At 39.9% G+C, this 13,626-nt stretch overlaps 1 protein-coding gene across 1 annotated transcript in view; it reads right to left on the bottom strand.

Annotated features, from left to right (window-relative positions):
* ACTR3 (actin related protein 3) overlaps positions 1 to 10,377 on the bottom strand; it is a 65,598-nt gene extending 55,221 nt beyond the window's left edge. Inside the window, exon 1 of the mRNA XM_042948510.1 lies at positions 10,157 to 10,377. Within this exon, the coding sequence (XP_042804444.1) occupies positions 10,157 to 10,200 (44 nt within the window). The 5' untranslated portion in view covers positions 10,201 to 10,377. The remainder of the gene's footprint in view (positions 1 to 10,156) is intronic.
* Positions 10,378 to 13,626: the final 3,249 nt, after the last annotated feature.

Consider the following 13,626-nt stretch of genomic DNA (forward strand, 5'->3'; position numbering starts at 1 on the left):
TTTTTAAACCAAAGTTTTGTTTTGCTTTTTATAAAAAATGTTTATTTTGATAGAGTGAGCATGTGCACGCACGTGAGAGAGAGAGAGAGCAGGGGAAGGGCAGAGAGAGAAGGAGAGAGAGAATCACAAGCAGGTTCTGTGCTGCCAGCATGGAGCCCGATGCAGGGCTCAATCCCATGAACCCTGAGAGTCTGAGCCAAAATCAAGAGTCCGATGTCTAACCAATTGAACCACCCAGGCACCCCTTGTTGTGCTTTCTAAATAATTTTCCTGACAGGAAGGCAACTTGAAACAAGGCAGGCCCCTATGAAATGCATTTTAGAAGCAATAAAATTCTCAACTAGTGTATGATACAAAAAACAAATTAACCAAGGGGAAAAAAAGCTCAAAAAGGTCTCTTTCCTTCACTGTTACCTCTACCTTTTTTGATTAGTATGAAACAAAATTTTTAAATAAATATTTTCAAACAGGAAACACAAGTTTCTCCCAAAACTGTGTACTTTCCAGATAAAATGCACCAAAATTCATCCTATACCTGAGATAACAATCTCTTTAAATTCTACTTTAGACAGGGCACCTGGGTGGCTCAGTTAGGTGTCTGACTTCCGATCAGGTCGTGATCTCACAGGTTCGCGAGTTGGGAGCCCTGCTTTGGGCTCTCTGCTGTCGGCACAGAGCCCACTTCAAAGCCTCTGTCACCCTCTCTCTATCCCTCCCCTGCACACGCACACACACTCTCTCTCTCTCTGAAAAATAAACATTTTAAAATAAATAAATTACATTTTAGGGAAAAAAACTGCTTTCTGGTAACCCATGTTTCTCTTAATCTATATATTCACTATATTCCAATTCAAATAGCAAACATTAAGTCCTGTGAGTCTAATAAAAAAAAAATTCTTATTTACAACTCCATACTCTTAAGTTCTTATTCTTAAGTTCAACTATTTCATTTTTGTGTTTTATGCAGTCATTAATGAGAGATGACTTTTGTAATGCACTAATTATTCATTTTCAAACTGTGGCTTCAGAAATATACCCTCATTCTGAAGTTATATGTAATTAAACATCATTTGCTTAATTGAGTTGTCCTGAATGAACAAGCAATTGTCAGTTTTACCATGTTTGATATAATTCCTGTCCTTGCAATATTCAAAGTTAATAAATAGTTCAATGTCAATTAACTTGCTTATGTTTCAGGTTAATCAAATCAATGAATTGGTCACTAAGACTACCCTATATATCTCATATTTGTACTAAAAATTGGCAGTTCTAAAAAAATATTTTTTTAATGTATATTTAAATTTGAATACTCTTCAAAAACTCAGCTAACACTTTAACCCCTCTTATGGAATATATCCCAACTGAGGGCAATGAGCTCTGGTGTCAGATTGCCTGAGGGCTCAGAGTCTAGATCTATGTAACTGTAGCCACTCTTTTATTAGAGCAGGTTACTTCAGTTCTCTATACCTCAGTTTCCTCATCTTAAAATAGTAATTATATCATAGTACCTATACCTCATAGGATTTCTGAAAAGGTTATAAATAATTATCTCAAAAACGTAACTCTTAAAGGGCTCTGAAAGACTGACTTGTACACATCCCACATTATGTCTTTAAATAACTGAAATCCAAAAATAAAAATATTTTTAAGATTTAAATGACTTAACCAATAAAAAAGCATATTTCCTTAAAAAAAGCATCACTTCAAAATAGTAATTTCTGAACTTGGTTTCAAATGTTATGATGGGAAACAAAATTAGTTTTTCATTTGTGCCATCCAGTATGTATTTGTATCAGCACAAAAACCCTAAAGATTTCATGCACTGCACCATGCCTCAACCAAAACCACTCTAACATATTTTGTATCACTTCAACTAGTAATAAGAAACTTTAACTAATATAACTCATAAATGTGAACTCCTAAGAAAACTTTAAAGAACTCAACAATGCTATCAACTGATAGTTAGAACACTCCCGAAAGGTATTTTTCAACTCTGGATCTCTGTTTCATTTTTAAGTAAGAGTGGATTAAATTATTCTTAAAGTCTTTTTCAGCTCCATAATTCTATGTAAGTCATGAGGCACTTCCCTTAATTCACGTAAGTTTCACAAATACACATTAAATGCTATTTTTGTGGTCTCAAAGTAACTGAACTTAAAAATGCTTATAGAAGAAGAAAAATGCACCATATTTAATTTACTAAGTTCTAAGACTTTAAGCAAACAACTGAAGTTTATCATAGACCAATACTAAAAATTTAGTATATATTTTTATACAGTTCCAAAATCAACCTTAAACTGTAAGACATTTTGCACCCTAATTCCCCATTTTAAGACTTCCAATCCCTTTCTTGTAACCCTTCATGCACACTAAATACTGTAACTGAAAATGTCTTCAACACCCTTCCCATGAGAATTGCATTTTCACAATGGGCAAGAAAACTTAAGAGAATATTTAAAGATTAATGTTCAACATCAGAACAGACAAAGAAAAAACACTCTTGTGAGGTACGTGTTAGGCATAGAGAGAAGTTAGAAAGACAAATATATCAGACCACACAAATTGAAGGCTGTTCCTTTCCTGGTTATAAGGAGTATGTAAGAATGACTTGAGTTTAAAAGTCAACAGTTTCGGGGCACCTGGGTGACTCAGTGCGTTAAGCGTTAAGCGTCTGACTTGGGCTCAGGTCCTGATCTCCAGGTGGTTACTGAGTTCAAGCCCCACCCTGGGCTGTGGGCTGAAAGCTGGAAGCCTGGAGCCTGCTTTGTATTCTGTGTCTCCCTCTCTCTCAGAGATAAACAAACATTTAAAAAAATTAAATAAAAAAGTCAACAGTTTGGAAAGCTTTTTTAAAAAATCCTGGAAGAAAATTAGTAAAATTACACAAAATGGTTCTTTAGAAAAATTAAGGTATTTGTCTTTTTGTTCCGGTACAATCAATTATGGAGGTATCTCATTTATATATTGTATGGCATAAAGGTTCACATAAAGATATAAAACCACTAGTAAACGAAGTAATGTTTGTCACTATCCTATTTTGAAGAATCAAATTTAAAACATTAATCCAATAACATCACCTTATCTTGCACTGTCACTTAATAATATATGAATTTATAAGAAACTATAAACCATGTTAATGGAGCATTATTATTACTTAACTGTCTTGCTCTTACCTCTCTAAGCTACTGGTTATTACAGATCAGTAATGTCATTAAAGAGCCTACAAGTTCCAATAGAATTACAGAGGAGCATTCAAATGCTTTTCTTATAGGGGAATTTTGTTTCAGAAAGCATTACTTGAAGCTACCTTTTAACCATTCCACACTTCTGCCCCTATTCCAATCATTTACCTGTTTTCACTCTTTAGAGAGGGAGCACACTGGACAAGGAAGACCACTGTGGAGGGAAATTGAGCTGTATGGTGAGCTAAACTCTCCTAAGGATTCCTCCTCTTAAAAAGTGAGAGGAAACAGATGACTGGTTGTCAGCATGGCTGACTTCACTTTAAGCCACAACTGCTCACTCATTCTTACTGTGAAGCTCAAGAAGCCAGATTACATATCCAAGATTTCTAAAAGAAGGAACATAAATATTCAATCTTTGTTTCTCTTTATCATTTCATTAGCTTCAATTTATAAATTGTAATGATGATTGCCACATCTCCACCTTCATTGCTAAAGTCCCCATATTTTTAACTTCTCAAATATGTCCTATTATGATCATCATCCAAATTCAATAACAAATTCAAATAATGAACTTACTCAGCTGCTAAAAACCAACTCCCTTACTGTCCCACTCAAACTCAAAATCTTTAAATCGTCATTGATGACTATTCACAATCCACCACAAGCAAATGCCAAGCCCTAGCTATACCTCCATCTCTCAAATCAGCAAAAACATTCTGACTGTGCAAAGAAGTGTGTTAAGCCAAGCACTGCAGGAGAAAAAAATAAATAAGCATAAGACACTGTGTTCCTTTCCTTAAAAACTTCAATTCAATAAAAACAGTAGCTGATAATTGTAATAATTACAATGTATCAAGTTATTACTATACATCAAGCACTGCGCCTAGTCATTTTCATGCATTATCTCAAAAAGCAACACAAAAAAACCCACCCATACGGTAGATACTATGATCTCCAAATTACACATGGGGAAAATATGATGTGAAGAGTTTGAAGTACACAAAGTCATACAGCTAGAAAAACTCTGAACTTAAAAGCAGCTATGACTACAAAGTCCTTGCTAACCATAAACAATACAAAGAATAATTGCTTCAAAGTACAAACAAAAAAGAAGCGGCCCTGTTCCTACTGCCAATACCCTATTTCAGAACTTGTGCAAAGCTGGTGCTGGGAGGGTTGCTTAAAAATCATCCAGACAGACCAATTAAATGAATATTCCTGGGCCCAACCCTTGAGATTCTGAGTCACTGGGTATGGGGTGTCTCCCAAGTAGTTTTTTTTTTTTTTTTAAACCATACCCCTAATTCTTGTTCAGCCTTTCATTAGCTCATTCATTGAACAAAGATGTGAGTTCATATTCTATGTGTCAAGTCCCATAACTTCATCCCAAATACCTCCTCTACATCTGATCCAACCACATTCCATTCTGCAAATATTCTAAAAGCCCTATTTACAACATTTAACTCTTCTCCTAAAGGATTTTGATTCCCTACCAAATAAATATTTTGAATCAAAGCTTTCCTGACATAAAATGAACATGAGGTAAAGTAAGCGCTCCATAAATGTTAGTTCTTTTTCACCTTATGAAAATAGATTTGCATTATGTTATTACACGGTCCTCAATTTGTAAGGGAAAGGAGAGGCACAACATAGGCTAACAGGGCTAAACACAAGAAGCAGCTACTCTCTCCTTTCTGCTGCATATGCTTTTCCTTCCCCTGTGTATATCCAAACCCTTCAAAGGAGAGTGTGCATCTTACCTTCACTAATACTGCTTGGATTCTTCTTGACCACAATAATCTCTTTCCTTACAACCTAATGAACAGCTATTACTGTCAGAAAAGTAAAGACTGTAACATTTGATTAAGTGGTCTTTTACCATCCTAATTTTTTAAAATAATTTTCAGCTCTTATCTCATTAAGATTCTTGAGAGCAGATTGTATTATACATTTTCATTATAATTCCAAGAGTGTCCAACCTTCTGTCAAGTATATAGTTAGCTTTGATTTGGCAATACCACTTTTTCTACCTGTAAGAGTGATCCTTAAGTTACTAACGTAACTTTCTGCCTTTATAACATCAAAAATGAATTGTCAAAAATATACAAAAACGATTGAAAACTACCAAAGATTCATCCTCAATGTAAGAAGCATATCATATGGTATAGGGACTCTCCCACACTTATTTGCTATAATAACTGGCTTAAATAGTTTAATTTCACTAAACCCTAAATTTTTCTGTCTATAAAATAGAGATAATTCTCAGAGTGACGTGAAAAGTAAATGAGGTAAAGCATTTAGCACTAGGCCTGATATGTAATTCTTCATAAATATTAGCTGTTAGTATTTTTTGATAAAATCTAGACAGTAAATTTTTTTTCCAGAAGTTAAATTTAAGCAAAGTGACAAGAAAATAAGCTAGGAATTCATGTATCTAATATATATATATATCAATCAAATCAGAAAAATCTGCACGAGAATGGTTTCTCTAATTCGTTAAATCAAATGTGTAAATCTAGGATTTATAATCATATTTTAAAGAAGAATAGAATTAACCTTACTAACAAAAATAAAGCAATGTGCATAGTTCTGATAAGGGGCTCAGGAGTCCCCACAGTGTAACAGAAAGAACACAGGGCTTCAGTACAGAAAGGCTTAAGTCAAAATAGCAACTCTTACCACCTGCTCACTACATGCCATTAAAAAAGTAATTTAAATTTGTCTAATCCTGTTTTCTCCCTTGTAAAATGAGGTTAAAAACAGCTGTCACAAAACTAAATAAAGTAAATAAAGATCCTGGCCAGAAGATCCTCCACTAGTGGAGTTTTCCATTCTGTGCTTAAAAATAAATTTCTGAACAGTGTTTTACAATTAGGCTGGAAGGTTCATCACATACAATGAATATACAACCCAAAGCCCATACTTCACCACACAAAATTTGCATGCAGGAAAAGAGATTGGTGGGAAGGGAGAGGAGAAAGATTGTAGGAAATCTAAGTAAGAATCCAACTTCTCAACAGGTGCCTGTTATACTTCAAAGAGCACGCAAAACATGACCCATGAAGGAACAAGAATTTCAATGTTTTTTGGTAACAAGATACTGTGAATGCTTCTGCCCTTGGAGATGGCTGGAGAAAAAATTATTAAATACTATGTACAGAATTCACATATGAAACTTGAACTTCCCACTTATGTTTTTCCCCACCCACTCAGCTCTTCCCCATTGGCTCTCAAAGAAAATCACCCTATCTGTACTAATTGCAAGAATGTAGCCACAGTATGAATTATATAAGCTGCTTATCCACGGACTCCAACAATATATTTATGCTTATATTAAAATTTCTAGGAAGCTTAAGTCAATTATGGAAATTCCTGAATTCATTCTAAATCTGAATATATCTAGATACCAATATATAACTCTACAACAAGGCTATATTAATCCCTGCTGTCATAATGAAGATAATTTACCAACACAGTATTTATCAGGGAAAAATGAAAGAACGGGGGAAAAGAAAATTTCACAATGCAAAGTTCTATAATCAAGCTGTAGCATAGAAAATTATATAAGGAGTTCCTTCACTTGGCTTGAGTGTTGAAGAAAAGAATAAATGAAATGAATGAAAACATGCAAAATATAATTTAGGATCTTCTTAACTTTGCAAGTGTTACATTGTTATAAAAATGCTTTTTAAAAAAATGTTTCCCTTGGGGCACCTAGGTTGCTCAGCCAGTTGAGAGTTTGGCTTCAGCTCAGGTCATGAACTCACAGGTCCTGAGTTTGAGTCCTGCATATGCTCTCTGCTGTCTGTGCTGAGCCTGCGTCAGATCCTCTGTCCCCCTTTCTCTGTGCACCTCCCCTGTTCAGGCTCTATCAAAAGTAAGCATTAAAAAAAAATGTTTCCCTCATCACACATAGCAGGTTTGAGTTTTGTAATTGTAATATTAAACAACCAGCTCAATTGATGAGAATCTCTACCCAAATTTTATTCTACAGTACTATCCCAGTGCAGACAAAAAAAAGCATAGATATTAATATGAAAGTATTATTTCTAAATTCTTTTCAAAAGGAGTTATTTTCTTTTATGATCTGAGCTGATTTTTTTTTTTAATTTTTTTTTTTAACGTTTTTTTTATTTTTGCGACAGAGAGAGACAGAGCATGAACGGGGGAGGGGCAGAGAGAGAGGGAGACACAGAATCGGAAACAGGCTCCAGTCTCTGAGCCATCTGCCCAGAGCCTGACGCGGGGCTCGAACTCTCGGACCGCGAGATCGTGACCTGAGCCGAAGTCGGACGCTTAACCGACTGAGCCACCCAGGCGCCCCATGTGATTCTTTATCTTATGTTGACATAAAGGATCTTTGCTAGAGGATCTCTAATTTTAAGTCTGGGGTATTAAGGTTCATGTTTCCTAACTCATAGCTTTTCTTATCTGAGAACATCAAGTTTCATAGGTGGTCACTTTTTCAGTCATCTTTTTCCTAATTTACATAATGAAATGGAATGAGCAACCAGATTCAGGTTATAACTTTTCACTTACGTTAAGTAGGTAATTGTAATTATAGACCAAACAGATGAATGTATTCTCTAAAGCACAAAGGAATACACAAATTATAGGTGCACAATCTGCATCTGGGGACCACGGTATTCTGAAACATAAAACTCCCTATTAAGGCCTTACTAAGATATGCTTATCGCAGGCCCCATCTCAATGAGCTATCCTCTCTGTGCTAATAAACCTGAAGGTGTGACTCTTCTGGAGTTGCATTAATAGGCAACACAGAAGACCAAAAAACCTTTTGAAGACCAAAATAAATGAAGTTCTGACAGATGGTAAGAAAGGTGAGAGGGAATGGGGAATCTTAGTTCCATTCAAATCATGAGTGTCCAGTTAACTACCTCACCTTGTGAGGTAAAACTAACGTAATAAAGTGTAATGTAATAATAACTGAAATTTTAAAATAAAAATAATCCCTATGATAGATCGAACCCCTCCTGCACCACCTTCTGGTCACTCAGTATGTGTTTTAAATTCAGGGTTGCCCTATCAGAAGGAGGTCATTTAAGGACAGTCAACCTCAATGAAATACCTAATACACTAACTCAAAAATAACCTGAACTGTATTTCAAAAGGGGAAAAACAGAGTGAGAAAAAGTAACATCCTACTTAAGATGTTAACCATGTTAGTTATTAGGGTTACAATTATCTACACTAATTTTGTTAACAGCCCCATAATTTCTAAAGCATAAAATATTAATTATGTAGCAGTATTTTTCACTTTAACAAAACACACTTGAAAATTCCTTCTCACTCAGACCAAATCTAATTTTAGAACTGACCCTAAGCACGAAACTAGTGGCCAATTAGACTGAGAAAAAAAAAAATAATAAAATACTGAGTTGAGAAAATTAGACTGGATAAAAAATAATAACTTTAATAAGCTGTCCGTCAGAAAAATGCATTTAGAAGTTCCAAGGCTAAAGAGGGTGGTGTTTCCCAAAGGAAAATATTAATGAATCGGTTGCTTCCACATGCACGGCTGGGATTTTAGAACTGTCAGACTAACAAAGTTATGAGCATGAAGATTAGAGCTGTTTTACGGAGAGCAAATGGAGTGAGGAACATACACAATCCTTCAAGCAACAAAAGTTTACTGATTAATTAAAGGAGGGAGGCTGACACCCTACCTCTCATAGCCCGCCTCCTCCCACTGGATTATTTGGGGAATTAGAAATGTGACAATGTATCAGAAGAGGACACACACACACACACACACACACACTCCCTGCACTGTAACTTAAAGCAGTCATTCCACATTAAAATATAGACAATATTTTCTATGAAAATACAAGTGCACCAAAAACTCTTAAGATGCCTATTTATTTACTTTAACGCCATTCTACATATTAAACTACCTTACAGATCTGGTGACTCTTTGAAAAGCAAGCACATCCCTTTATAACTCAATACCACCTTCCTTCCCGACTTGAGATACCTTCACAGAATGAATGCACAAAACTTCCATTATTTTCCTGGGTGCTTCCCCTCCTCCTCCCTCGTGAAACACGAATATATATCTTTTTGAGTTCACATAAATTGATAACTAGCACCAGTAACTCAGTCGATTTGAAATATGCTTAATCTTGAAAGTTCTAATAAGATGTGTTCAGGTTGGAAACGAAAAACTACCTTATAAGGATATAAAAGACAGAAAGCAGGAAGCGGCTTTGACAAAACTAAGGAAGTTGCAGCGCGCTTGCTCACTGGGGGACTTTTTTGAGGCAAGAGAAGTAACACATGACATCTTTCTCTCTCAAATTAAAATGTGACTTGGTTCACCGGTAAAAGCGCAGTGGGAGATGGAAAAGACCGCGAGTCGGAAAGGAAGAGGAGGTGGGTGGTCAAATGAAAGCCCCGACCTAGGTTCCCATTTTCAGAGTCCGATTCTTCCCTTTCCCCACCCACACCCTGGGCAGTGTTGTCACAGCAATCTTGCAAAACCTACAAGGAGTGCTTCTCTCTTCTAGCTCCTCTGCCAAGCTGTCCCCGCGCTCGATCCACTCGGTCCCAAACCCACAGGCAGGAAGAGACGCGGAGGAAAAGGAGAGCCGGGTGCGCCGGGTGGCGACCACCCCGACCGCACCGCGGGCCCCGAAGGGACGACCGACCCCAAGTCTCCTTGGGCAACGCTGCCCACCGCGATGGGGGAAGGGCCGGGAGGGGTCCCGCGGAGCAAGCCGCTCCCAGAGGGTTTCTCGGCCCCGCACGCCCGCCCGGGTCCCAGAGGGTGAAGCGAGGCGACAAGGGAGGCCCTGGCTCCGGGCCCCACCCCTCGCAACACGGCGGGGCTAGGGCTGACACGGCCGGCGGCAGCACCTTGCCGCAACACACATCTCCCGACCCCCACGGTCCCCCGCCATTTACCCCCCTCCGCCTCAGTTTCCCCACCCCCCGCCCGTCAGCCCCCTTACCCCGTGCCACAGTCCACCACACAGGCCGGCAGCCGTCCCGCCATCTTCCTCCTCGCCTGCTGCTGCCGCTGCCGCCGTCTGCTCCGTGCTGATTGGGGCCAGGGATTGGCGGCGGGAGATCGGAGCTATCTGACCATCCACAGCCGGGCCGCCCTCTCCGTCCGGGGGGGAGCCGGGAAGCCGGAGCAGTAGCGAGAAAGCAGCAGGCTCGGTCAGCGGCTACCACTTCCGCAACCCAGGCGGGCAGGCAGTCCCCGCCCTGCCCCGCCGCGGCCTCCTCCCCCTCTCTCTCTCCCCTCCTCCTCCCTCCTGCCCCCACCCTACAACTTCTTCCCCCCACGCCGCCTTGCCCCGGGAAGCCAAGATGGCCGCCGGTGCCGCCGCCCCGGCCAGGCCAGGCCCAGGCCGCGAGCGCTCCCGCTTCCGGCTCCGAGCGGGAGGGGCGAAAGAGCATGCGCAAATGACGTGCTGCCGCCGGCCTCCGCTCGCGTCCGGCTGTTAATGAAGTCCACTTCGGGTTTTCCCGAGGGTAGGGGCGGGGAAGTCGGCCTCAGCTTCCAGATCTCCTTCTGAAGCTGGAAGGGCTTTTTAGTTTCAATTACTTGTGTGGTAGGTTGAGGGAGGAATGGAACCGCATCCGGCAGCCGCGAGTATCTTCTCCAGTGCCCCGGGGAAAACCGGCCTAACAGAAAACGTTCTCAGCGGCACACAACATTCTTGTAACTTGGAGAGTCTGCTTTTCTGGGTAGAAAAGCGATTATCAGACCGAGGGTGAGCAGTCGGGAGGGATAGGTGAACAAAGGCTTCCACCGTGGCTCTTCTGCCTTTGTGCCGAGTTTTTAGTCATTTACACCTGTGCATTGTTACAACATTGTCTAGATTTGTAGGCTCCCCACCCCCAGGGGCAGGCCTGTACCCTCGAGGACAAATAGTCCGTTAATCAAGGCTTTTGGTTGATGGCAAAGATTCCCTCGTAGTAGTTTAAGATTGTACTGTTTTACTAGCAGGATTATACCAAGGAGTAAGGACCAAAAAATTAATTAGGAAAAAAAAGGATAAAAACTGGAGAGCCCAGAACAGTGGTTTTCAAACTTAAATGTGCATCAGAATTACCTGGAAGATTTGTTGAAACAGATTTCAGGGCCACACCCCCGGAGTTTTCTGCCTAGTCTGAAGAAGGGCCAGGTGATGGTCTGGGACCCCATCTGGGGGGAACCTAGAAGTTTAAGAGCTTTCCACCAGGCTTATCTTCTGATAAATCATCAATTTGCTTATATGTTGGAAATAAAAAATATTTTCCCTAAGAAAGGTGTCTTAATCACTCCAGGCGATAACAATATGGTGTCAGACCAGCCTGAGGAATGTAAGGTGGGTTTTTCATTCATTTAACAGATAGGTATTGCTCACCTACTCAATTGTGGCAGGGACTGTGCTGCCCCTGAATAGTCATTGGGCACAAAAATAGATAAGGTCTCTAGTCATAGTTCACAGTGTAGTGGGAAAACATACATTTTGTTAAAAGCAATAGCAGAGAACAGGGTCCTGTGAGAAATGGGGATGAAGGGTGGAAGAATAGGAGGAAAGTGGAATATAGCTTTTCTGACAAAGTGACATTTCAAAGGTTAGGTAGGAGATAGTGGAAAGGGTGAGGAGAGCTTACCATAACGGAACAGCAAGAGTCAAGGACCTGAGGTGGAAAAGAGCTTGGATTGTTCCACAAATTCAAAGAAGACCCAAATGGTCAAAGTGAAGTGAGCCAGGGAAGATGGGAGGTGAAGCCTAAGAAATAAGGAAGAATCAAACTGTAAGTATTTGTAGACTTCTCCACGAATCTTTAGCCTAAAAGCAACCTGGAAGACATCAAAGAGATTGAAGCAAGTAAATGTGGCTGCTTTGTAGGGAATGGACCCCACAAAGAGTGAAATGAGTGGGTGGTCTTATAATACATTGTGTGCTGTAAATCAGAGATAGAATTATGTGAGCAGTAACATCCAGTTGGGATCAGACATGTGCAGAGGAGACAAGGGGAATCATCATCACCAGCTAATGCCCAGCACACCCACAGCTACTCACAGAAAGTAGATAAATAATCCTCCCGGGCGGCTTACTTCAGCAATTGTCTTCCAAGAAATCAAACAGAAGTGGTTCTCTGTTCAGATCATAGTTGGGTTTTTTTCCCCTACATTTTAGAAGACACAAAACAGATTCTTTGCTGCCTTTTCCACCATCAGATATTTAAGGTCATTTGGAAGGATAGATGCTTGAAGATAAACTGTGACAGAAAAGGGACATGTGGGTTGGTTGGGGTAAACAGTTGTTTCCAGAATTACTGGTAGCAAGTCAGGAGTGAAAGGATCTTACCAGAAGGTCCTAAGAACAGAGGTTAGGCACTTGAACAGATCACTCAATGAGACCCACACTGGTGGATCCTCAGGATGGCCTCCCACACTGGCCTTGTGTGGGCTCTCACAAAAGTAGTTACATTAAGGGTCAGAAACTGGAATGTTTCCAGGGCACAACAGGTGACCTTATGACTGAAAAGAACCATGAGGAGGTTTGACAATAGGGAGAGTCCACATCCCCACCAAAGGCGGTAGAAAACTATTGCTATGCAGAAATGTAGACCCAGGATTGCCAGAGCCTCTAATTGTTCCAGAAAAGTTGGAAATCTGTATTTTTGTCTGTTGGTAACTAATTCTCTGCAGGCTGTATCTGACCTATGGGCTACCAGTTTTCAACTTTTGATTTGAGAAGCTGTTTAACAGTTTACTTGTATATTGAATTCAAATATACAGCTCATGTCAGTGCTGTGTACTGTATTTCATAGGTATGAGGAAACCTACAGATAGTCTCCTTCATGTAGTCAAGTCTGACCTTTGTCTGTAAAGGCTGTGACTGTTAGAAGCATTTGGAAGCTTCCAACACTTGTTGGAAGTATCATTTGTGCTTGTTCCTCATAATTTGTCTCCCCAAACATTTGCTTGTTTAAGACCCCTCCTACTTCCTACTTGCTACATGCCAAAATTGGTCAACCTCTGTGCTCTTGCTGTGGTTAAGCCTTCCTCAGCTGCACACAGCGTTCAGAAGTACATCCAGCCAGAACATTTCTGACAACCCTGTTTGCATATATACCCTTCCTGCTCCCAATACAGAGAAGCAGAGGATGTCAGAGCTAAAAGACCTCACAGAGATGATCGTGCTTAGACATGAAAAGGAAAGCGGTGGTGGATCGGTGGGGTTTGTGTGACCGCCTTATATCCATTCTTTAATAACACCCTGAATTCTTTTTAGTTCAGATCAACCCGGTGCTTGTCACTTTCTAAGCCTGGTCCCCAACATTTCAAGCACTTGTGAGTCTTGTAATAATCCTTTCAAGAAATCCCCATTTGCTTAAATTAGTAGTAATCAGTTTTCATTACTTGCTAAGTTACATAGAAACCAGACAATATAAGTGATTTTCCCAGTATCTT

Source organism: Panthera leo, chromosome C1, assembly GCF_018350215.1.
Source record: "Panthera leo isolate Ple1 chromosome C1, P.leo_Ple1_pat1.1, whole genome shotgun sequence".
NCBI lineage: Eukaryota > Metazoa > Chordata > Mammalia > Carnivora > Felidae > Panthera > Panthera leo.